This window comes from Petromyzon marinus, chromosome 4 (genome assembly GCF_048934315.1).
Source record: "Petromyzon marinus isolate PM22_M1 ecotype Great Lakes invasive population chromosome 4, UKy_Petmar_22M1.pri1.0, whole genome shotgun sequence".
Lineage (NCBI taxonomy): Eukaryota > Metazoa > Chordata > Hyperoartia > Petromyzontiformes > Petromyzontidae > Petromyzon > Petromyzon marinus.
In genome coordinates, this window is record NC_133670.1 from 12,198,450 (window position 1) to 12,223,032 (window position 24,583).

At 41.8% G+C, this 24,583-nt stretch overlaps 1 protein-coding gene across 4 annotated transcripts in view; it reads right to left on the reverse strand.

Annotated features, from left to right (window-relative positions):
• Positions 1–3,150: 3,150 nt before the first annotated feature.
• MYO3A (myosin IIIA) overlaps positions 3,151–24,583 on the reverse strand; it is a 46,671-nt gene continuing 25,238 nt past the window's right edge. For 3 of the 4 annotated variants that reach the window (XM_076056791.1, XM_076056772.1, XM_076056783.1), the window contains 20 exons: positions 23,629–23,743; positions 22,271–22,400; positions 20,980–21,190; positions 20,402–20,546; positions 18,846–18,999; positions 18,142–18,230; positions 17,902–18,031; positions 16,248–16,324; positions 15,366–15,443; positions 14,986–15,191; positions 11,051–11,162; positions 10,715–10,877; positions 9,987–10,067; positions 7,655–7,772; positions 7,308–7,485; positions 6,764–6,926; positions 6,000–6,121; positions 5,302–5,349; positions 4,985–5,101; positions 3,151–4,662 (listed from right to left, as the gene is read on the reverse strand). In XM_076056791.1, coding sequence (XP_075912906.1) covers positions 4,988–5,101; positions 5,302–5,349; positions 6,000–6,121; positions 6,764–6,926; positions 7,308–7,485; positions 7,655–7,772; positions 9,987–10,067; positions 10,715–10,877; positions 11,051–11,162; positions 14,986–15,191; positions 15,366–15,443; positions 16,248–16,324; positions 17,902–18,031; positions 18,142–18,230; positions 18,846–18,999; positions 20,402–20,546; positions 20,980–21,190; positions 22,271–22,400; positions 23,629–23,743 — 2,434 coding nt within the window. In that variant the 3' untranslated portion in view covers positions 3,151–4,662; positions 4,985–4,987. The remainder of the gene's footprint in view (positions 4,663–4,984; positions 5,102–5,301; positions 5,350–5,999; positions 6,122–6,763; positions 6,927–7,307; positions 7,486–7,654; positions 7,773–9,986; positions 10,068–10,714; positions 10,878–11,050; positions 11,163–14,985; positions 15,192–15,365; positions 15,444–16,247; positions 16,325–17,901; positions 18,032–18,141; positions 18,231–18,845; positions 19,000–20,401; positions 20,547–20,979; positions 21,191–22,270; positions 22,401–23,628; positions 23,744–24,583) is intronic. The other variant, XM_032946203.2, reaches the window with a different exon arrangement.

A 24,583-nucleotide genomic window follows, 5' to 3' on the forward strand; every position in this document is an offset into this window, starting at 1 on the left:
GTCGTCGTCGTCACGCCGAGTGGCCACGTGCGCTTTGGATGATTTTTTTTTGCTTTGTCTCCGTTTCGTCGGTCTTGAACCGAAGCACGCTCGATATCAGAATTAGAATATTTACATTTTTAATGGCCGAAGGAATCCGATGAGCTGTAAAACTTTTTTGTTTAAAACAGATGTCCAGTGTTGTATTGATACAGAATAGTGTTCATTAATTTCCGATGAGCTGCCAAAGCCCTTTTTTTTTAAACAGCTGTCCAGTGTTGTATTGATACAGAATAGTGTTCTTTACTCATTTTCAGTGGCGGGGTGGGGGGTACTTTCGCCGAAAAGACGTCAGTGTTAGAGCCACTGGCGTTTGACAGCATTGATGGGATGCGTCAGGGGCTGCACTAAAGGCCACAAGGTGTGTCCATGAGGCCATCCAAGCGTCGGTCATCAGCTGGGGACAAACACAGCGAAGACAGTTGCTGAGATAAGTCAAAGAGATCGCTCTGACACGGGTTTATATAGCTGAGGGTGGGGGGGGGAAACGTGGGTATGGGGGCGGGGCGTGGGCTGATGTGGATACAGCTCAAGTACCACAGGCGGGGGTAGCGGGGGAGAGTGGAATCGGACAAAAGTACTACACGAATGGAAAGCTGCATCTCAAATTTCCTAGTGATGTGCAAGGCTGGGAGTAAAAGACTGCTGATGTGGATATGAATATAAACTTTTACATTATGAGACCTTTGCCAGTAACAAGATTAGTAATAATAATAGGGCTCGGGGTGAGCATAATGTAAATGCTCACCCCAAGCCCTCAATACTCTGATAGTAATAATAATGTAAATGTTCACCCCGAGCCCTCAATACTCTGATAGTGCGCTGTTTTTGAGTTGTATGCCTTTTGGCGTCTTCTGGTCCAACACCAGTGGAGACTAAGCTCTAAGAAAAGCTGTCTCGGGTGTGGACCAATCAAATTCAAGGACAGTGCATATTATTATCAGAGTTGTCTCTTTTGTTTGCATTTTGACTGCTTGTGTTGTGGTTATTGCAAACATGATGCCTTGAATAAAAGTGTCAGTTTTTTTGTGCCAGTTAAAAGGGTAAAACCTATTACTATGAATATAAACTGTTAAGGCAGCTAGGGTTTAACTTGGTTAATAACATCCTTCCAATGATTGCTCTATTTGAATCCATCTTCTCGGTTGAAGTTATGCCTATGTTTGTATATCTGGATGGCCTCATGGACAAACCTTTGGTGGTATCCAGACGGCTTGCAGAGCACCTTGGTCTCGGAAAAGATAATATCATGAGAACCCGCTGTGTTGAAACAATGATCAGCCACGGCCGAAGAATTTGTTCTGCCGTGTTTCAAATCTGATTTGTGTTCGCGAATTCGGTCAGAGATATGTCGTTTCGTCTCCCCGATATAGCAGTCACCACAGGTACAACTCAATTTGTAAACACCGGGGTACTGTGAGTCAGGAATGACATCCTTTACGGATGGGATCAGATCACGGATTTTGTTTTCTGTATTGAACCGGACCTGGACACTCATGTAGGATGGAAGGAAACGGAAAAGAGAGGAAAACTTACCAGAGAATGGCTTGACGACGACGACATAAGAGATTGGAGTCAGAAAGATGTGGCACTCCTTGAGACTATTGGCATGAGACAGAGGAAAATGGAAACAAACGACAAAATGTGCAGTGGACACTTATGGGATATCTGCCTATGGTTCATGATGATGATGACCGCCACTTCCCCCACTATGTTATTATTACTATGCTTGTTACCCAGGAAAGCCTCAGTGAGTCTCATGATCCTGTTTAAGGAAGGTCCTGACAAGTTTTTTTTTTGTAGTAGGGAGCAATGATTGCTCTGTAGATACCAGTTGTATGTGTGCATGTTGAACCACTTTCACACCATACATAGCCAACCGTGCTAATCGGAGGTGCATGGGAAGGACAACAAACTAAGCACAAAAATATATTATAAATAAATGAGTTTTACATTTCCAAGTGCGTAGCTCCAGTGGCTTCCTAATATCGGAAGAGCGTTCCAGACAGCCACAAAAGCACATCAATTTCGCTTTTAACGCAATTGACTAATTCGCGGATAACTTTACTTTTTGTTGACAAATTGGTCCGTGGCTTAACTATTGTGAATTACGTCGCAGGATCTTAAACATCCACTGAAGCTGACGGCGTGTTTTTGTTGGTTAATACACCCGCAGAATTAACCAAGGCGACTGTCGAATTCGAACCGTGAACCTTGCTACAAGTGGGGAATACGCTGCCACTGCCCCATGACTGCCAACATTATCAGGGATTCCTCACATTTACCACTGTAATTAGGGTGTCACCACCTCCTAAGATGATCTCCCCTGTTATCATGAACAGTTCGCCATAAAAAGACCAACATTGCATCAACACCTGCACGATATCACCATGGCCATCACAATAGAGTACTGTACCGTGGAGTAAAACTCAAATTATCCACGCTACAATCCGCGAAGGCCAAAACATTGTGGGGTGCCACCACAGTTCGTGGTAACTCCAAAATCCGCTTTGGAGAAGATCCCCAAATCTGGGAGTTTTTTTTCTTCCACCAAGAGTAGACAAAAGTCTGCAAATTACAGTCACGTGTTTTAGGAGTATGTTTTGTCGTGTGCCGCAAATTACAGGGGATCTGCCAGAAGGTTCCCCTACACTCCACGTCTTTGAGGATTACTACCATAAACAGGACTACAATGCCTTTTTACAATCTCCACGGACATGATAGTAATATAACCACGATGTTATTACCACCAGCATCACCAGTAATACAACTATCACATAAACACCATCAAATCAACTGCTGGATGAAGGCCTCCCCCATAACCTTCCCTGATTTGCGATGCCATAAGCCATCTAATTTAATTAGTTTATCTCTGATGGTTTTCTTGGCCACGTTCCCTTTTTATGGCTGCCATTCCGTCACCAATTTTGTCCATCATCCCTTCGATGTCCCCTCTTTTGTCTGCTATTGTCAATAGTTCATCGTCCATCATCCCAAGTCTATTTTTCCTAGCAATCAATAGGATATCTCTAAGTTGCATTTGCTTTCAGATCCATGGTTTTTCTCTTAGTGTATGCATTCATACACATTTTCGTGAAGCACATTGGTATGTTGCTTTTGATTAAAACATTTTATTTTCTCAAATTTGCCATCAGAGTCATCCAATCAGTAATATTCTATAAAATACACGAATATCCAAAAGTTACGTTACACTTGCCATTTGTAACCATGAAGTGTTCGAATTAGTATTACAGTATCTAATGCAGTCATTCAGGCTCTTACAAATTGAGGACTTACATATAGAAGTTATCAAAAGCATTCCAGATTAAGGATGGAACAGCTAAACATGAACAACAAAAATCATCACCACCACATCATGAGTCAACATTTACACCATATTTCAACATTAACATCACAATAATCAACAACCCCAATCATTTTCATCACAACCACCACACCTTCACAAGCACAGCACATTTAGACGATTAGCATCACCATCGCGTAATTTAAACACCAAGTAATTTTTGCATCTATGTTTCAACCTAACTGATTATGGTCGTGTATTATACAAAGCAGCATCAAATTGGACTGAAGATAAATTAAATCTCATCACTCAGCTCTTCAAATCATATTAAATACCAGTTATTGTATTCTACTCATCATTGTAACTTTAATTATGAAAATGTGTATTCACTTTCGATGAAGTGGGAATTATAGTACTTGGGCAAAATTCATTTTCCACGCGATCAATAATAGATTGCCTTCTGTCCTCTCTGGCTGACTTCTTCCAGACATACATCCTTGCGACCTAAGGTATGTTACGGGGTTGCGGTGTGCTGTTCCAAGAGTTAATATTAGTTTTGGGCAGTCATGTTCGTTCACATCGCAAACCACTTTATTAGCGTCGCCTCTCCTGCATGTATTGAAGCTATCACCTCAATAAATTTTATTACAAATTATACATCTTCAACAAGACTGTGGAACTTCTTACAATTTTACAAACATTTTATATTTATGACACGTGTGTATATATATCAATACTCAAATTGGACTTTGTTTTGTATTCCCACTTCAAAATGCAAATTTTAACTTGTTTTCCATAGATTGTGTTATAAATAAGACACGGTTCATGTTGTCTTAAAATGGTTGTTTCTATCTGGTGATGAAATAAAAGTATGATGAACCACAATTGTCACCATAATGACTTCACATCATCGTAACCACAACCATTATCATCCCCTTCATCATAGCCACCACACCATGAAATCAACATCTACTATCATGAATAAATCACCATCCCATAAACGCAAAGAAATGCACAATTAAATATTTTGTCATAAGGACAATGACAGATTTATTCAATGTATACAGTACCTGTATTTAAAAATAGCTACTTACAATTACATTATATATTCTGAAGTTATTTTCTCATTTGTAAAAAAAAAAACATTTTACAATTGTCTAATATTTCTAAACATCTAAGTGCATTTACATTTTTAAAAATAACATTCAAGTACTGTATTATAGTAAAATAACAAATGGCGGATAATATTAGTGAAGACGTCTGGAGATTGCTGTATTCTCAAATACAAATCTTCACACTTCTGGCAGGTCATGTTTTCCCTAAACACAAATCAATAGTGGATGCATTAGAATGCGAAAATTAATAATTATGGAAAAAGACAACGGAGTGGTGAGTTTAATATCCGTGTTGCATCATCATTTAGTCGTATATCAAGCCACATTTTAACATGTGATGTTCGAAGCAATTCACGCAAAAATGTATCCGCTTACACAAGCGTATGCAAAATTTACAAATATTTTTTAACATTTAGTTATAAACAGTTTACGGCATTAATTCCAATCTGTAAATGATGAGAAAACACATCGTAACATATTACTGCATGCCGAACACATTTCGACTAAGAATTAAAAAGCTCAGTACCTGTCAGTAGTTGCCATTTGGTGTGTCCTGTGATGGACTTGGCGCCTTTCTGAATGTGTCTCCAGCCACCACCATACGGTAATACTGGTCATTCTCATCCAGCACTTTTATTTGGCTCCAGTTGTGTAAAAGAAAAACAAAACATAAAATAATCTAAGTATTCTTTAAACCGTCCAACTTTCATTCTACTTGTGTTATAATTTTCGATATATATTTTTCCAAAAAACAGGCACCAACATTCGAGGGAACAGTATACAATGGGTACTTTATAGCACAATTATTGTTGTGTTTAAAATAGAAATCGCAAAAGTGGGTCACCTTGTTTTACGTGATTTTCTCTTCATTAGCTGAACACTGGGAGAGGCCTAGAAAACAAAAAATAGGAATTTAAATGCCATCGTTCATTAATGCACCTTTGGAAATATACAACTTAACAATGTGCGACTTTTTAAATAGTTTTAACTGAGCAGGTATCTATTTACATCAACATATTCCAATATAAGTTGATCGTTTTTCTTCAACAAAAGAAACGCCTTTTGTGTAAATTAAACACGTGGCTTTGTAGTCCTGTTAAAATTGTAAGTTGAACACTTCACACTGTACGGAGCTTTCCAGTGATGTCGTGGTGCCACGTAGTGTCAGGAATTAGTTGTTCCCCGAAAACAGCAGCACACCCTGACGAGATGAGCACCTTCGATTTAAAGCTTTCGTGACTGCAAGGATTCATCTTCTTTGGTTCTTTCGGTAAAGTCACGTAGAATGAGAATAAAATAATAAATTATTAAAACTAAACACAATAAAAGAACACAATACGTTCATTGAAGCTCTGTCGTCCCGACAGGTCTGTTCCTTTCACCTGAAGAAGGCCACTTGTGTTGTGGCCGAAACGTCGTGAGAATTTTATCGTGTTATTTTATTAATTTATTATTTCATTCTCATTCTACGTGACTTCACCGAAAGAACCAAAGGAGATGAGAGCACCGTTGTGGACCCTGCAGCCCGTGGTGGGGCTTACCTGGGCGACGTCTTTGCCAGCGCTGCTCAGCAGCTGGCTGTAGTACAGATTGTCTTCGGGAGAGTGCAGCAGTTTTGGTTGCATTTTAGAGCGAGGTGTGCGAGCCTGTTTTGGCTGTGTCCCTACCACACACACACACACAAAACATTTCCTTCAGAAATGACAGGACTATTTTATATTTACCCACATGCAGCGTACCAGCCATATCCTGAAGTCACCGAACTGAGCAGCGGTATAACTGCTTAATATACATTTTAAAATACAGCACGTAAATTATTAATATCCATTTTAAATACAGCACATAAATTAGCCACAACAGTTTTAAAAACAGAAGCGTGGTCACCACATCTGCGCCTCTATATAAGGAACGAAACGGTTAGACTTCTCCACAAATCTGGCTGATGCCTGATTAAGCTAGTTGTGATTACTGGCGAAACGTCGTACTCAGATTGTAAATGTTGTGGCTTGGCTCTCCAACACACCGGTGTGCTGTACTAGTGACGAATTGGCACGTTCTGTTTACGTGACAAGCCTTACTTGTTAGCTGTGTTGGGTGGTGACGGATTTTAACGACACATTTATATATTTATGCGATCTAACCCCAAAAAACTCTACTATAAAATCAGGAATGTTACTTTTTATGTTTTAACAACAAAATCCTCGTAAATTGACATTTACTTCATTGCAACATTGAAAACTACAACTGAGAGGTTGTTCAAGTCTGTGAGAGTTCTGTTACTAAATCAATAATGATAAATGATGACCTTGCTGCGGATAATCTTGGGAATCTTGTATTTGAATACCAAGCTGTTTCACAGAGCCAGGCCTTGAGTGAGAGAGGGTCACTGTCTCCTTGACGTGGCTTGCTGGCACAGGGACGTTAACGCGCAGCAGTTGTTTAAGCACCGTCTCGGCACACTTGGAAACCTTATTGAAAAGAAACATCACATTCGACAAAAGGACAACAAAACAAACACCAGAGTCACTTTCTTTGCAGGTACCACAGTTTATATTACCTTCGGACAAGCAAGCATATTCTATGGTTCTTTCGGTAAAGTCACGGAGATAGGAACAATAATATTAAATAAAGTGATGAAAAATATATCACAACGTTTCGATCGCACACAAGCGGTGTTGCGATCAAAACGTCGTGATATTTTTAATCACTTTTTTTTTAATCTACGTGACTTTACCGGAAGAACCATAGAATATGAATTCCTGCAGTCACGAAAGTTTTAAGTCAAAATGTTACAAGAAAGCATGTTTGGTGAATGTATGTGAAAAATTAAGGCGAAGTCATTTACCCACCTCCTGGGAAAACCCATTAAGCCCATCCTGGTTAATCTCAGGCTGCTTTTCTTCAGACTCCACGTGTTCAGTGCGGTCACTATCATCATCCTGGCTTGGGGCAGCACTTGCAACAGTGCTGGCACCCTCCGAAATGGTCGATTGCCCGTCCACGACATCAATGCTTTCGGCATTCTCTCTGGAGGATGCCAATACAAGAATTTATTCACACAAAATAATTTACGAATATTACTCATTTGAATGCTGATAAAGAGAGAGAGAGAGACAAAAAAAACTGTGCTGCAGAGCTGATGGTAACTTTTCCGTGCGAATGCGAGTTAGCAGCGTGTATTAACTGGAGCGTTTACTCGGTTTGGTTGTCTTCTGGAGGCTGCTCGTGGGAATCTGTCGCGTCTCCCTGTGCGTCCTCTTCACGTCTTTCCTTCTCCTGCTTGTACTGCTTCCTGGCTTTGTGCCCCCGTGCCGCTGTAAACACAAGCACATTTCCGATTATTTAAACTGCAGAATAATTCGGCAAACTACAGTATTATATACACTGCTGGTTTTCGCAGTTGTGCCCGTCTGGCTCTCGGGGTGTGTTTTCGGGTTCGAGGGAGAAAATGAGCTATTCAATTCAGTTCATGAAGTAACTCTCAGCAGATGGAGGCGAAACGTTGGACATCGTGCTGAAGAACACGCGGTACAACCATGCAACGCATCGGAAAGCTACGCAGATTACAAATCCGACAGTCAACGCTACACGTTTGGGTACGTTGGGAAATGCATGACATCAAATGCAATATGACATCTGGAGATTGATGCATCTTGTACCAATTAAAATGTAAACAAAACATTGAATTGTGCCCTTAAAAAAAGAAAACACTGTAGAATACAGTATAGGACTTGTGCTCCTTTGAATCTCACATGTGGATGACAAAAGATGACTATAAAAAAGTTTTAGTCCAAAGAAGTAGGCAAATGTGTTTAGTTTGTTGTCCTTCCCCCGCACCTCCGATTAGCACGGTTGGCTACGTACGGTGCAAAAGAAGCTCAACATACACACAATCGCAGTATACATCATCGATGCATTCACAGTGATACCACGGACCTCACATGGCTGTCACGGCTCTGCTGGAGATCACCGAGTGTGTTGTGCTGCTCGGCTGAGAGAATGTGGAAAGTTAATTTATAACCAAAATGGGGTGCTTCAACGTAAATGATTCCAAATGGAGTCGGAGATGGATGAGCGGCTAATCATGAACAGGCTGCTCCTGGGGCATGATCATCACTGCGTGATGAGATGAAGCATGCTGACACGAGTGAGCTCACTTCCTGTACTAACCCAACCAGTTTCAGAACACAACCCGTGAGCCCCAAATACATATGTACTGTCATCTAAGGGGCCATCCATAAATGACGTCACGAAGATTTTGGACGATTTAAGACCCCCCCCTCGTCACACGGCGTCACAAAAAGTCAGACCCCCCCTCAAATATGACGTCACAAAGCTCTGCCCCCCCCCCCACAAAAAAAACATATTTTCATTTTGAAAATAAAACATGCTTCGAATCGCTTTAAACTATTGTCATTGTAGTGCGCATTTAATGTGGCGCTGCACTGTGATGTTGTAGGATAAAACATTTATTAAAAAGTCTAATTAAGTAGAACGTGTTGTTGTCTATATTTATTGCAAGTTGCGCATTTTGATGTGATGTCACATTTCTCAACCCCCCGCCTCGTCACACATCATCACAAATGTCTGACCCCCCCCCCCCCCAGGTGCATGACGTCATTTATAGACGGCCCCTAAGACGAGAGGTAGGCTCAGTGGCGGAGCCAGGATTTTCAGGTAGGGGGGGCAACCCCTCCAGCAATGAAAAATGATAGAGGAGTTGTTAGTAAGTAAGGAGTTGTTAGTAAGTAAGAAATTGTTAGTAAATAAGGAGTTGTTAGTAAGTAAGGACTTGTCCCTTGCTTTTTATTCTACGCGTGTACGGCGATGACGCAGCCATCGTTCGAGGGTCGAATTCGAACCGCGTTGTGTGATCGGGATCGCGCTCGCTAAAGGTGTTGATGCCTTCAGGGAAGTCGTGGACTGAATACGCAACTGCGCACAATTATGCGAGTCACTTATAACCACTTAGTGCAAATTATGGACTCAGACTATTGTCCTATCATCTCATAGAGTCCCTGGCACGTAATAATATGCTTCACAGTGGCAGTGGGAGTCGCAAAATTCCGATTTATTACTAATTAACCCCAATGATCCGATCGAAATTAGGGATTTTGATCGGATCATTGCGGGGGGGGGCACGTGCCACCCCACCCCCACTGGCTCCGCCACTGGGTAGACTTTTGTCATCCTGGCACAAGCCTCACTCGAAGCGCCACCCAAACTCCAGTCCGTGTGACCCACCACGCGTTTGCTAATTTACGCCCAATGCAAATAGAAATTAACTCGTTCACCACCGCACACGCCCGATGATTGCTACACACGTCCCACGTGACGCGTCAAGAAATTTACTCTGCGTCACGTGTTCCACGTGTACACGTACGCACATTGATATCTCAATTTAATTCGGATCTCTATTCACGCAGACTGAGACTGACATACGGCTGTCAAGTCTTGTATTTAATATATTGCATTTAGTTTCACAAATCTCAATTTCCCCCTTGTGTGGCTGGTCACTTATAAAACACCTGACTGAATGCAGATGGCAGCATCCTCTCGTTTCTTCTTCTGCTCACGGTACTCTCTGCGTACTTGGTATCCACGGAAACCTAAAACCACAGAAGAAACCATCAACTGTGCATCGCTGTATATCCGTGCATCAGATGTGCTCAAGATAATCCTTGCATTGAGCTTCATATTTGTGATGCTGTTGCATTTTTGGATCTAGGTTCTCGTCATGCTGTAGAGACTCCTTAATTCAACTTACTTGTCTCCGGTACTGTTTATCCGCTCGATCATTTAAAATATCTGGGCACGATGTAAGTCACATAACAGATAGGATTTTTTTGGTATATATTTTGTAAAGGTTACAGTGGCCCCACGAAGCCACATTTTAATACTATCGTGCTAAATATTATGTCACTGCGTTATCGTTGTTGCCATTATTATTACTACACAAAACATTGGCATTTTTGTATTTTGTAATATTCCTGCATCACATTGCATTCTTCAAATTTATGTGTGCTGACCAAACTCTCTGCAAGTAATTTATTATCACTGACTGTTATAGAGCTGCCCACGTGCTAGTATATTGAGCCTCTTGGTATGACACATTATTTATGGACAGAAGGAAAAATGTATCTCATTGTGCGGCAAACCATCTAAAATAATTTGCTGCCATAACTGCAGCTGATATTTTGAAGGGAAATCTCACTTGCAATTTAATTAACCTACTTACCTCCGAATGCCACCTCACCTGACTGTATGACGAGGGCACTGTGGGTCCGTTCTTCCATGAGCTTTCTGAATTTCTTGACGGCAAGTCTGGTGCGCACATAGGCCTGCAGTTTCACGAGCCTCTCCACCATCTCCTTGATCAGCAGATTGAGATGTTCTGCATGGTAGTACTTTAAGAATACCTAGAGGCACATAGGCATCACACGGACATTTTTTTATCTTGAAAGCAAGGCAGGTGTTTATTCCTCCAGAATTGTTATACATTCAGGATCGTCAAGTGTTGTTTTACGTTTTGCAAAATTATGCTATAAATGTATGAAACAAATATATACGTGTGTAAAATAGGGAATCTTACCTTTGTCTTGCCAAGCACCCAGTTTTTCATTTTAACCTTCTCAAGGATCTCAACACACGTTTCTTGTTTGCCTGGTGGGGGCGAGTCGGCTTTGAAGGCAAGGATGTAGTACCTGCAGTGTAACATGTACAGAAGTAATACTAATGTTGTTACACAGTATTCGCTCAGTGTCAAAGCGACAACGACTCAAGAGGCACGAGAAACCGCAGACAAGCGGGAAGGCAAGCACGCATCTGTGGTCCTCTCTACGTTAAGGTGTTGTTGGCCAATTAATGAGTGTTAACGTGTGGCAGGATACCGGAGCACCAGGATAAACCCCACGCATGCGAGGGCGCAACACTCTATCCACTACAGGTGGAACAGTTTGAGTCCACATTTGCTGTACCGAATTGTGGCAAGCCAGGGTACGGCGACCTTGACGCCCGCGGGAAGGGAGTCGCACAACATTTGTGTGGTCCGCAAGCCCTTGCCTTGACGGTGCTGAATTAAAGGCGTGCGCCATCACGGCCCAGCTGAGTTTGTGAAATCCCGGCAGTGCTTATCTTGTACGCTTATATACAGTGAGGGAAAAACGTATTTGATCCCCTGCTGATTTTGTACGTTTGCCCACTGACAAAGAAATGATCAGTCTATAATTTTAATGGTAGGTTTATTTGAACAGTGAGAGACAGAATAACAACAACAAAATCCAGAAAAACGCATGTCAAAAATGTTATACATTTATTTGCATTTTAATGAGGGAAATAAGTATTTGATCCCCTCTCAATCAGAAAGATTTCTAGCTCCCAGGTGTCTTTTATACAGGTAACGAGCTGAGATTAGGAGCACACTATTAAAGGGAGTGCTCCTAATCTCAGCTTGTTACCTGTATAAAAGACACCTGTCCACAGAAGCAATCAATCAGATTCCAAACTCTCCACATTGGCCAAGACCAAAGAGCTCTCCAAGGATGTCAGGGACAAGATTGTAGATCTACACAAGGCTGGAATGGGCTACAAGACCATTGCCAAGCAGCTTGGTGAGAAGGTGACAACAGTTGGTGCGATTATTCGCAAATGGAAGAAACACAAAAGAAATGTCAATCTCCCTCGGCCTGGGGTTCCATGCAAGATCTCACCTCGTGGAGTTGCAATGATCATGAGAACGGTGAGGAATAAGCCCAGAACTACACGGGAGGATCTTGTCAATGATCTCAAGGCAGCTGGGACCATAGTCACCAAGAAAACAATTGGTAACACACTACGCCATGAAGAACTGAAAACCTGCAGCGCCCGCAAGGTCCCCCTGCTCAAGAAAGTACATATGCATGCCCGTCTGAAGTTTGCCAATGAACATCTGAATGATTCAGAGGACAACTGGGTGAATGTGTTGTGGTAAGATGAGACCAAAATGGAGCTCTTTGGCATCAACTCAACTCGCCGTGTTTGGAGGAGGAGGAATGCTGCCTATGACCCCAAGGACACCATCCCCACCGTCAAACATGGAGATGGAAACATTATGCTTTGGGTGTGTTTTTCTGCTAAGGGGACAGGACAACTTCATCGCATCAAAGGGACGATGGACGGGGCCATGTACCGTCAAATCTTGGGTGAGAACCTCCTTCCCTCAGCCAGAGCAATGAAAATGGGTCGTGGATGGATATTCCAGCATGACAATGACCCAAAACACATGGCCAAGGTAACAAAGGAGTGGCTCAAGAAGAAGCACATTAAGGTCCTGGAGTGGCCTAGCCAGTCTCCAGACCTTAATCTCATAGAAAATCTGTGGAGGGAGCTGAAGGTTCGAGTTGCCAAACGTCAGCCTCAAAACCTTAATGACTTGGAGAAGATCTGCAAAGAGGAGTGGGACAAAATCCCTCCTGAGATGTGTGCAAACCTGGTGGCTAACTACAAGAAACGTCTGACCTCTGTGATTGCCAACAAGGGGTTTGGCACCAAGTACTAAGTCATGTTTTGCAGAGGGGTCAAATACTTATTTCCCTCATTAAAATGCAAATCAATTCATAACATTTTTGACATGCTTTTTTCTGGATTTTTGTTGTTGTTATTCTGTCTCTCACTGTTCAAAAAAACCTAGCATTAAAATTATAGACTGATCATTTCTTTGTCAGTGGGCAAACGTACAAAATCAGCAGGGGATCAAATACTTTTTCCCTCACTGTATGCAATGGGGAAGTAAATGCATCAAGGTTAGCACAACAGTGAGATTAGGTTATAGAAAGTCAGTTCCGATCTGCAGTTTTACGTTTTGCAAAACACAGAGCACACAAAGCAAGCACTTAAACCATCGTCATTTAAGAAATATAAATCTATCTCAAATTCATCATTCGCACTGCCAATTAGCACAGTTGGCTATGTACAGTGCGAAATAAGTTCAACATACATACAATATTCATACTGCCTTAAAACAGAAAACTACAAAACAGGATAACATTTTTGGGCAATGCCTCTTCTTCATGTACACAGTTTCCCAACCCCTGAGTGAGTGACTGTAAAGTGTTACACCCCACCACATCATTCACATCTTCTCAAACAGGCAGGAACAGTTTGTGTTGCCGATTTACCCCACCTGGTCATGGAGACATTAGCATGTTTTCACCAAAACAAAATATTCGCCAACAGATAAAGCAGGCCCATTCAACCGTGTAGCATGACTTTTAATATGAAAATACAAATCTCATTGGGGACACGACCCAGTGAATGTTAAACAAGCTTGAAACAAATGGAGCTTCCACTCACACATATGCTTAGTCACCAATATCGCCTTCTTCCACCGGCACAACATTTGCCTGTCTCCATACAAAGCTCACCCTTCCTGCTGCAAAGACCCCTGTCCATGCTTTTGTCACATCCAGGCCATATTTCTTCAATGCCCTCCTTGCCAGCATTTCTGCAGGAAAATCTCAAGAAACTGCAGCTGGTCCAAAATGCCATAACCTTTACTGAACCAAATCCCACTAACTCATTACACTAGTGCTGGCCTTACTTCACTGGCCTCCCATCCATGAGCGTGTGGACTACATAGTCCGCTCCTCACGTTCAATCCATCCACGGCATTGGCCCTCCCTACCTTCGCAACCTTCTTCACCCCCAGATTCCACATTCCAGCCCTTTCCTCTGCTTCTATTAACAAACTTTTTTTTATTTTACCAGGTAAGGTCCACTAAACTATATAGCTATTTTTCAGAAGCGACCTGGCCACAAATGATAGCTAAACGAAGTGGCTTATCAGGTGGAAATTTAGAGCAGCCAAATACTCGAAATGCATGTTTCTAAATGTGGAGGGAAAAACTGGAGGACCTGGAGAAAAATACACGTGACCGCAGGGAGAACATGCAAACTCCAAATATGCAGCAGGCGTCAGGGTCAGGATCAAAGCCACAAACTCCTGCACACGAAGCGAGGGAGTTAACGTATCGCCACCGTTGCACTTCATGGGCTCTGCCATCCTCTTTGCTCCCAAGACCTGTTGCTGCACTAATGGTGGCCGCTATTTTAGCTACTACGCCCCCACCCTCTGGAATTCCCTCCCCAGGAAATGTAACTAGGTCACCTCTCGCTCTCTCTCTCTTTTTGTGGTTTTAAGTATCTCCACAAAATATCATTCTTCAACTGTGCAATCAGATCACCTGAATTGTATATTTTTCTCTCCTGCCTTTGCTCGGTCCCTCCCAATCCCTCCCATTTTCCTCATTGTATTTCTGCGCCGTGACATTTGTTACGTTTTGTGTGCATTGTGAATATGAATTGTAGATATAGGCTAAAGAGATCTGCTTTGTCATGCATTCTGCTCTAGCTCTCACAGCATTTGTATATGAGGAAAGGCTGAGATTGTCCATCGCTTAATTGTCTAAATTTGAGCCTAAGAATTTAGAAGGGGGTGGGGGCTTCAGCCCACCCAACGCGACGACGGGGCTGGCCCCACGAGTGTATCACCTGTTGACGAATTCATGGAAGGGGATGCGGTGCGAGAAGCCCTGCCGTCGGATGTGGATAGTCTCCAGGATGCCCGTGTAGCGCAGCTGCACCAGCACTTTTTCCCGGTCAAACTTCTGCTCCTGACGATCGTTGTTGGGCTTAATGCAGCGCACGAAGTGGGGCAGGCCCGTTGCCATCTTGGAGAGCAGGTCCATCAAAGAAAACTGCGGCGACGCATATGGCAACAGTGGATGGGTGGAATTAAATTCCAAACCAAAATCACAAATGGCACGAAAATAAACCGTGATTTTTTTGCAGTCTTGAAGTTTGTTTTGCCAATTAATTATTGGGACATGTATGGTAATCAGAAACAGAATTATACATTTCTTTTAGATTACCCTGAAAGAGGAGGAGACAGTTTGAGTTTTCATGTTCACCGTTTCCCCTGGGTGCTTGTTCTTCTCCATGGTATCGATCTGTAAATGGGAACGTGTTATTCTCTCTCGTGTTCATGCAGAAAGAAGGCACAATCGCACTGCATGTTTACTGACTTCCTACCCTTCACAGAGAGGGAACTATGTTTAAATCTGAAAGCGAACAACTCATTTTTTTAAGTGGGGAAAAAATGACAACTATAAAATCTATTTGTCATCGCCTATTATAAAGCTCAAGTGCACTCTCAAGGAAGCAGTGATCATATTAAATGGAGCAACGAAATGGAAACGATTACAGGCTGAGGGCTGCAGATATGCTTTTGCTAAATGACACGGATTACTTACATCATTTGCCATTTGCTCAAAACAGACCAGAAAGCAGTAGGTAAAGATCACAAGATAGAGTCATTGTCATTATTATATTTGTCTTATTCTGTAAATGTGAATTGGTAAAAAGGAAAGTACTGATAAACTTGTGATTGGCCTGATCCATGTAGTTACTGCATAATCTGTGTGCACTGCATTCCCCTTCTAAGAGGCAGCATACGATATGAGAAAAGCATAATTTATTTTTGGCAGAGGTTATTTTCTAAATATTGTATCTCTTTGAACTGGAGGAGAGAAATGTTATTTTGGGGTTAAAAGAATGACATTCCACGGCATTTCAATCACACATGTTTAGTTTAAATTAAGCTGCAATCCTTTGTGCAAATCATTTCTTACAACTCGGTCCGAGTATACAGCATGAAGAAAATATTACTTAACCGCAAGTAAACTTTGACAAAATGAACAGCTCACAGAGCTTCTTTTCCCAAGACCTATGGAAAGCCTGTCAAATTCTCTTACCCTTATGTTTGCTGGTGTTTGACTCGGAAGAGACTTTGATGCACCAGGGACTCTTGATCGGATATGAGCCAGATTGCCTGTTGGGATAGGCCAGAATAGGTGCAAGGTGCTCAATTAAGGAGCAATAGGGGCATGTTCTTAAGTTACTTGTCTGGAAATTATGCTGTTACTGAACATGGACAGTAGAGAGAGCACAAGAACTGTAAGCATCGCAATGTATCTCTACCACAAGGCAAAACATGATGCAGGGTAAAGAGTTTCATGTGTAGGTACAACCACAGGGGGGCCTGCCAGCCCTTGAAATCTATCAATCAGGTGGCATTTTGTGGGCAGACACAATACAGATAACGGTATAAACGCAATGATAACCGGTCTTTTAGTTTGTATGAATGTGTACGGCTGACCAATGCATTTTATCTGCTTTGTCAACGTCATCAGCCATGATTTGTCCATTACTGGATGAAGGCCTCAGCAAGCTGTCATCTCCCGCAGTGTTGCAATGCAACAATCTGTTTGCCTATGGCACACAAGCTGTTTATATCACTCCATCTCCGTGTCCTCCTGGGCACGTTCTCTTCTTTGGCTGCCAAGCCATCGTTAGTCTCGATCACTGGCTGTCATCCATTCATACCAACGTGTCCTGCCCAATCCCACTTGTTTTTGTCGACAGTTGATGTGATGCATCACATGAAGTTATTTCTGATGCATGTGTTCCGCTTAATTTTTCGATTTAATTGCTCTTGTATACCTTGATCTTCCCCATGCTATCGTTTTTAACATTACGGGAGAGAAATGTTACTTTATTTCGCAAACAAAATAGTTTATTGTTATCAGGTTATTAGATGTTATTTGGATGTTTGAGGTGTTAATTACATGTCAATGGTTGATTCCTATTTATTAAGCATGGATCATTTAATAATTTGCAATATGTCAGATACCCCCCCCCCCCCCCCCACCACATAGCCAGCAAGTTCACTCCACCATTGAGAGGTTTTAATGTAATCCTGAAAGTCAACATATTTCTGTTTGACAATGTTTATTTCTCCATGCAATATTATTTTCACTCATCATATCGGTAGCTCTGAATTATGCTTCGGATGTATTGATAAACGCACATGCATACCCTGCTCTGCCACTGACAGAATACAGTACAGTATATAAAACAAAACAGAATCATATTTTTTAAATTTAACTTAAGCAATGCTGATGACTGATGGACAATGGTAAAAAAGGCTGCCCAAAGGAGAAAACGTGATCAGTTTACGTGCAGGAGTGAGATGGATTGCAACATCGCGTGACCATTAACGGATGGTGATGTGAGGCAGCCTTTACCCAGAATTGGATGGACAATGGATGCTGATGACGAAGGCATTCTTATTGATAGGAAACTGGAGGTGCAATTGTCTTAAGTTTATAAAATACTTCTTATTCTTCGTTTGCATGGCTGATGTAGACGAAGAGCAACAACTTACAATTTCACATTCATCTGGTCAAGCCAGATAACCGCGTCAGGAGCAGTGAAGTGTATCGCTGTAACACGAGGACTTTATTGAGGTCCTTGATGGTTTGCCAGCCATTGGAGCCCCTTAGGGCTTCATAAAATACTGACCCCCCCGATGAGGAGATCAAGTAAACTCTCTAAATCAAGCAATACCTGTCTTGGTTAGGGGGTTTGAGAAGAGCAGTCTGAGCACCATGTTTTCCGAGGTCCTGAGGAGCACCACAATGTCAGCAGGTAACGTGTCTCTGTTCTTCTCAAGGAATCCTGAGGCATCGTACAGAACCTGTGGTAGAGACGAGCCAAAAGCTGAAAATGGTGCTAAAATGCACTGACCGTGGGTACAATGTGCTTGGTGCAGTGTATTATCCACATGCCATACAACTATTGTCATACTTTTCCTGCATAATGGTCGATTCCGAAGGTTAGGTCCATTCTTTTCGGCCTCCAAAAGTATTTTGACTTTACATTATCCTCAAATTTTTCTGTAAAAAAGTGCAGTCATATGCCATTCAAAATCAATGTCACATAAACAAAATTACTCTTGTGCTTATTCACAGCATCGCTATTGTAACAAAAGCAATGACTTAAGTAATGTACGTGTCAATATTATGAGTTCACTTCAGCATTCATTATTTGATGCAAACACTGTACAAAGTGGCCTTAGATTCCAAGTCAAGCTTGAATAACATGCAGAAAGTGTGTAAGTAATGTCGTCTCAAGGTTAAAGTAATATCAACAAACATTGCCTTTCAATAAAAAATAAAGGGACTCTGTTGACAGATATATACAAACCCAAACCATCGAACATCTCTCAGCACTGTGTCACTGCCTTATTTAATCAGTGCATAGATTCTGATATGAGCCTTGCATAGTTTTTGTTTCTTCTTCTTCTTAATTTAGAGTTTTCAAATGAAACTTTGAATTAACATTCAATTTGAGTTAGAGAAAACAAAACAAAAACATACTAATGATTTGGAGACACAGAGGGACTTACTGATGTTCCTTCCTGGTGGGTCACAAACCAAAAGTGAACCGACTAATGATCAAAGTTGCTCAATTTCGCGAGCCGACTATGCACCAAAGAGTGTGGCACTCACCGACGAGCGTCTGGCCAGTGGCCTGGGGAAAACGGCTCTCCTCGTCCAGCAGGGACAGCATCCCCACGGGCTTGGCCAGAAACATGTCGAGCAGCGGACGGTTGTCCTCAAACTCCACCTGCTTTGCGTCCACCCCCTCACTTGCGTATTCCTCCTGTCCGTTCGATATGGCAGATGGTGCTTTTCATGAAAAGCCTCCTCAATGGACAACTTGAGAACGGGCCTTTACAAAATTGTTGAATTTCACCCTTTCATTCGAACTCATTTGCATATGTATTAATATTTAATGTCATGACTATGGTGTACTTTTAACGAGATGCAATGATGTGCCAGTCAGCTTTTAAATACCAATGACATTTAATGCGCATTGATGTCTCTGGTTTAAATATCAGGCAAGACTCCAGAATCCCTTTGCAGGACACTGAAATCATTTCCACAGATATGTTTAAATAGAAAATTATGTAAATTGCTTTTGTCTGTCCTTCAGAAAAGAGCAGTCACAGCGAGCATGGGTGTGTATAAATGTACTGCACAATATTCCAGGACAATATTTTGATTAAACATCGGAGGCGGTGATGGAGCAGACAGCATGCTGATCTATGAACCCATTGACCTGAGTTTCATTCCCAGCCACAGCTTACATGAGTGCTGAATGATATCTAAATCAACCATGGGAACTGCCTACAACAAAAAGCACCAACCAGGATGAAGTATGATTAAGAAACCCCAATGGCATGGAGAGAGGCATTCATCAAAAAAATGTATTGACAAAGGCCTGCACATTTTAAAAATAAAAAATTTGTAAAGTGAAATTATGTAACACCATTATACTGTAGAGATGTCATGCCATCAATGCAACATGCCCACCATCCTAAAGGAATAGTGAACATTGAAAAAGTGTGAAATGATTAATGTATAAATTGAATGCTATTTAATAAAATAATAGGGTTTTTCCCCTTTTTTCTGGCAACAAAACTGAAACTTTTTTACAAGGATTCATGTCTGCATTAACCACAATACCTGCAGTCAAAATGCAAACAAAAAACATACTATGATAATATATGCATTGATACTGATTGGTCCACACCAAGGGACGGCTTTCTTTTGAGCCTCGACCCAATTGGTGCTCGAAAGGCCTGCCAAGGACATCCTTTTGGCGTCATCTGGTCAAGCACCAATTGGGTCGAGGCACAAAAGAAAGCTGTCACTTGGTGTGGATCAATCAGTTTCAAGGACAATGCATATATTATCATAGTATTTTTTGTTTGCATTTTGACTACAGGTATTGTGGTTAATGCAGACATGAATCCTTGTAAAAAGGTTTCAGTTTTGTGCCAGAAAAAAGGGGAAACCCCTATTATTATTATTTTGGTACTGGCAAAGGAGGTCTAATGATGAATGCTATTTATTTTTACAATTTAAAAAAATCCTCTTTATAGTTGACAATGCTCTAGGATGTCCTTGGCAGGTCTTAGGCAGCATAGGCCACGTTTAATTGTGCACACATTCTCTGCCACTGTGAAAACAAATGCACCTGTCGACCGCTGTTACAGTACCTGCTCCATGGCAAACACGTGCTGGTTGAAGTAGAACTGAATTTGCTCGTTCGCAATGTTGATGCACAGCTGTTCAAACGAGTTCTTTTTAAAATTCTCAAACCCAAAGATGTCCAAGATGCCGATGCTCAGTTTACTGTTTTCACTGAAATGACACGGATGTGAAAAGCCACGTGGTTTAGTAATGCACGCCATTAAATATCTAATAATCAAAAATTATCACATACGTTCACACGTTTAAAGGTGTGTCTGCATTTGATATTTGTTAGTATCTGTCAAACACAATACACAAAAAGTGCACATTTGGAAGCGACTAAGGAAGTGTAAAAACAGGAAATATTGGGAACAATTTCAGTCAAACACATTTGGCTTCACGTCATTATCCGCCAACTGTATCGACTTACGTGACAAAACGTGTCTATCAGCCGACACAGGGGACCACACTCTAATAAAATACTGCACTCCGGTCCAGCCAATATGAAAGCAATCGCAAAACCATTACACGCGTAATCACCGTGCAGGGTGTGCCACAATTTCCCGGCGTGCCATTACTGTGTTTGGCGGCGAGAGCACGGCACCTGGCGTCTTTGTCGGGCTGCAGGAGCGTGTTGATGCGGTGCACGATCCAGCTGAAAAGCCGGCCGTACAGCGCCTTGGCCATGGCATCTCGCACGTCGCTCGCCTTCTCCACGGTGTTGGTGCGCATTATGGTCTCGCCGCGCGCCACCACGCAGCGCGAAACCAGCGCCTCTAGGAGCTCCTCAGCTCGGACCTTCAGCGGAGCAGCCGCTAGGCACACACGGACGCGTGTGAAAATCGACCGGCAGACTCATGAGTGCCAAATGGAGTTATTGCTCGTGGAGTTATCACTCTGCGGCGGCTCCTGCAGGGGTGGTTGTAAAGTTGGCTGCTTAAAAAAATCAGAGCCTCGTAAAGCATGCGGACAGGCACGGGCCTGCTTCATGCTTCTCGACCAAACTACAGTTTTCATCTTTCTTGATTGGTAAACCCTCATGTATATGAGTGCATTTAAACATAAATAAAGAGATGCAAAAACTTTATTGCATTATTTTATGACAGTTTTAAGTCCACACTTGGTGGATGTTTTGTTTTATTTGGTTTTACTCTTTGTTTTTTTTCGGTAAAGTCACGTAGAAATAAGAAATAATAATATAAGACGTGTGCAAGAAGAAGAAAAATAAATGGAAGAAAAAGTGCGTCCTCATGTAAATTTTATATTATTTCTTATTTCTACGTGACTTTACCGAAAAAACCAAAGAGTAATTCCTGCAGTCACGAAAGCGCCAAATCAAGTTTATTTGGCTTTGTCTAAAACAACAAGTTTGGCTAATTAAGTTGATCCAACACATCTCGTCAAGTCAAATGATTGTTCATAAATCTGTGGTGGCTTTCCCAGGGTGGCTGTTAAGTTGACTGGTGCGAAACTACAAGGCCTGTTGAATAATTTGGTCTTACTGACCATGTCATTCAAGTGTCTCCCTCCTGAAATGAGAATTTGGGCAGTAATCATCTCCATAATATTGGTCACGAAAGCCTACGTGTTAAACAGTAATCATCTCCGTTGGGAGCCCTGAGTTTGCGCAGAATATTTATCATAAGTGGTGGGTTAGTCATTGTATTTAAGATGACTACCATTCACGTTCCACAAGACAAACCCCAGTGAGATGATGATCTGTGTTGATGTCCGACTATGATTTAAACTAGTGGCACAGTAAATACATCATGTTCAACTTAAATAAAGTGAGAAGCCATGATTCTATCTCACATTATTCAATGCATGTCATGAGTTGAAGAATCGATAATCAATTCATCATTCCACCTTTGATCTGTAACAATATTGAGACTCACCATTCTCCAGGGCTGTAGAGTTGGGGTCTATGTTGCTCTTGTCAGATTGATGGTCTGTAGATATGGACATGAACTCAATGTTTCCCACGTTGAGAATCCCAGCCAAAATATTGTAAACGCAGGAAACTTCCTGTTAGGTGTAGGGGAGAATAGCGCAAAATACACACGTGAATGCTCTCAAGGACTCGAAACATGCACACAAGCATCATTGTCCCAAAATCACATGAATCAATAAAGTCTGCTTGAAGCACAATTTAAAATTGTGTGATATATTGGCAATGCAATGGAGAAATGTTTTCCTGAAATGGAAATGGGCCAATTATTATCATCGCCATGAAGACCATGCTACAGAAACACACGCGCACACACGACAAAAACTTAAGAGCATATGCACAGCCACACACACACATATTAAACCCTTGGAACAGGCAGTGTAGACGCCTCTTATCCTGATTGGCGTGATTATTTTTGGCACGAACAGCTTTAGGATGCTCAGCCCTACTCAACCCCGGCTCAGGGCTCACACTAACCTCAGCTCTAGCATTGACAAGTACATTCCAGGGCAGCTGTTGATATATATAAAATATATATATATCTTCACGTTCTGTTAACTGTACATTACATATATTATATTTAAATAGTTTTACTGAAAATTCACCTCTGCCTGATAATTACGTGCACGTTTAATAACACTGCGCAATATCCATCATCAACACCGGCCATGATTGATCCATTGCTGGATGAAGGCTCAGCTATGTCAATGTCATCGCACAGTCTTGTGATGCAACGATCCATCTACTGCAACTCCCGCATATGGCTCCCTCCATTGGTTGCCACTCCAGCGTCACGTAAAGGTATTCCCGTCCAAGCCCAGTTATTTTTCTCAGCAGTCAATACGTCTCTAATTTACAAATGTTCTCCGACCCAGGTCTTCCTCTTTCTGTCTGACAGTGCCAATTCCAAACACACACACCTCTCCACGCTTTTTAAACTAAATAAAACAGGGGTATGCATGACTATAAACGATTTATAACTTCATATTTTCCATCGTAATGGCTTTACAAAATTAAGTGTACTATATTAGGAGTTTCGATTTAAAGTTTTCGTGACTGCAGGGATTCATCTTCTTGGTTCTTTCGGTAAAGTCACGTAGAAGGCTACTTGTGTTGTGGCCAAAACGTCGTGAGAATTTTATTTTATTGTTTTATCTTTATTTTTATTTCCATTCTACGTGACTTTACCGAAAGAACAAAGAAGATATATTATTTGTTGTGCAAATAGTTACAGCTGCCCTGCATGTAAATGTAACATACTGCATACGCTTTATAAAGATTACTTGACGATGAAACCGACGTTACCTCTGTTGTGAAGCCAAGTATGTTGAAGCATTGTTCAATGGCCTCGAACTGCTGCCGATGAAAGCCAGTGGAGAGGATTTCTTCCAAAGAGGGGCTGCTACTGCTGACGAGGTACCTGCCGTGCCAACCAGACAAGGACTCAGCGGCTGCTTCCGCTCGCGAGCCACCGCCACAAACCCAGACGCTCGCCCCCACGCAGATGGCGGGGAAAGTCTCGGAAAGATCTGTTGTTCTTTTGTGTTCGCTTTGTTGACATTTTCTCACGACAATACGATAGAGGAATACGCGGATTGCAAATTACGGAATTTTTTCAACATTTTTCTCGTCATGGACAGCCACATACTGTGCAGCAATCAATATGTTATTGTTGTATTAAGGGGGCGTCCATAAATGACGTCACGCGATTTTGGACGATTTTTGACCCCCCCCCCCACCCCATCGTCACACGGCGTCACAAAAAGTCAGACACCCCCTTAAATATGACGTCACAAAGCTCTGCCCCCCCCCCCCCCCAAAAAATCTATAAAACATGCTTCAAATCGCTTTAAACTATTGTCATTGTAGTGCGTATTTAATGTGCCGCTGCACTTTGATGTTGTAGGAGAAAACATATCTTTAAAAGTCTATTTAATTAAGTAGAACGTGTTGTCTATATTTATTTAAAGTTGCGCATTTTGATGTGACGTCACATTTCTCAACCCCCCCCCTCCCTCGTCACACATCGTCACAAATGTCTGACCCCCCCCCCCCCCCCAGGTGCGTGACGTCATTTATGGACGGCCCCTAAAACCCCGTTGCTGGATAGTGAAAGATTATGAACACTTGTTGTATATCATGTGTATACATACTGCAGTTAATAATCGGACACACACAATGTGATAAAATGTTAGTCATCAGAAGGAAACAAATCAGCACATTTTGTCAATCATTACATTGCCAAATAAAAATAAAAGAA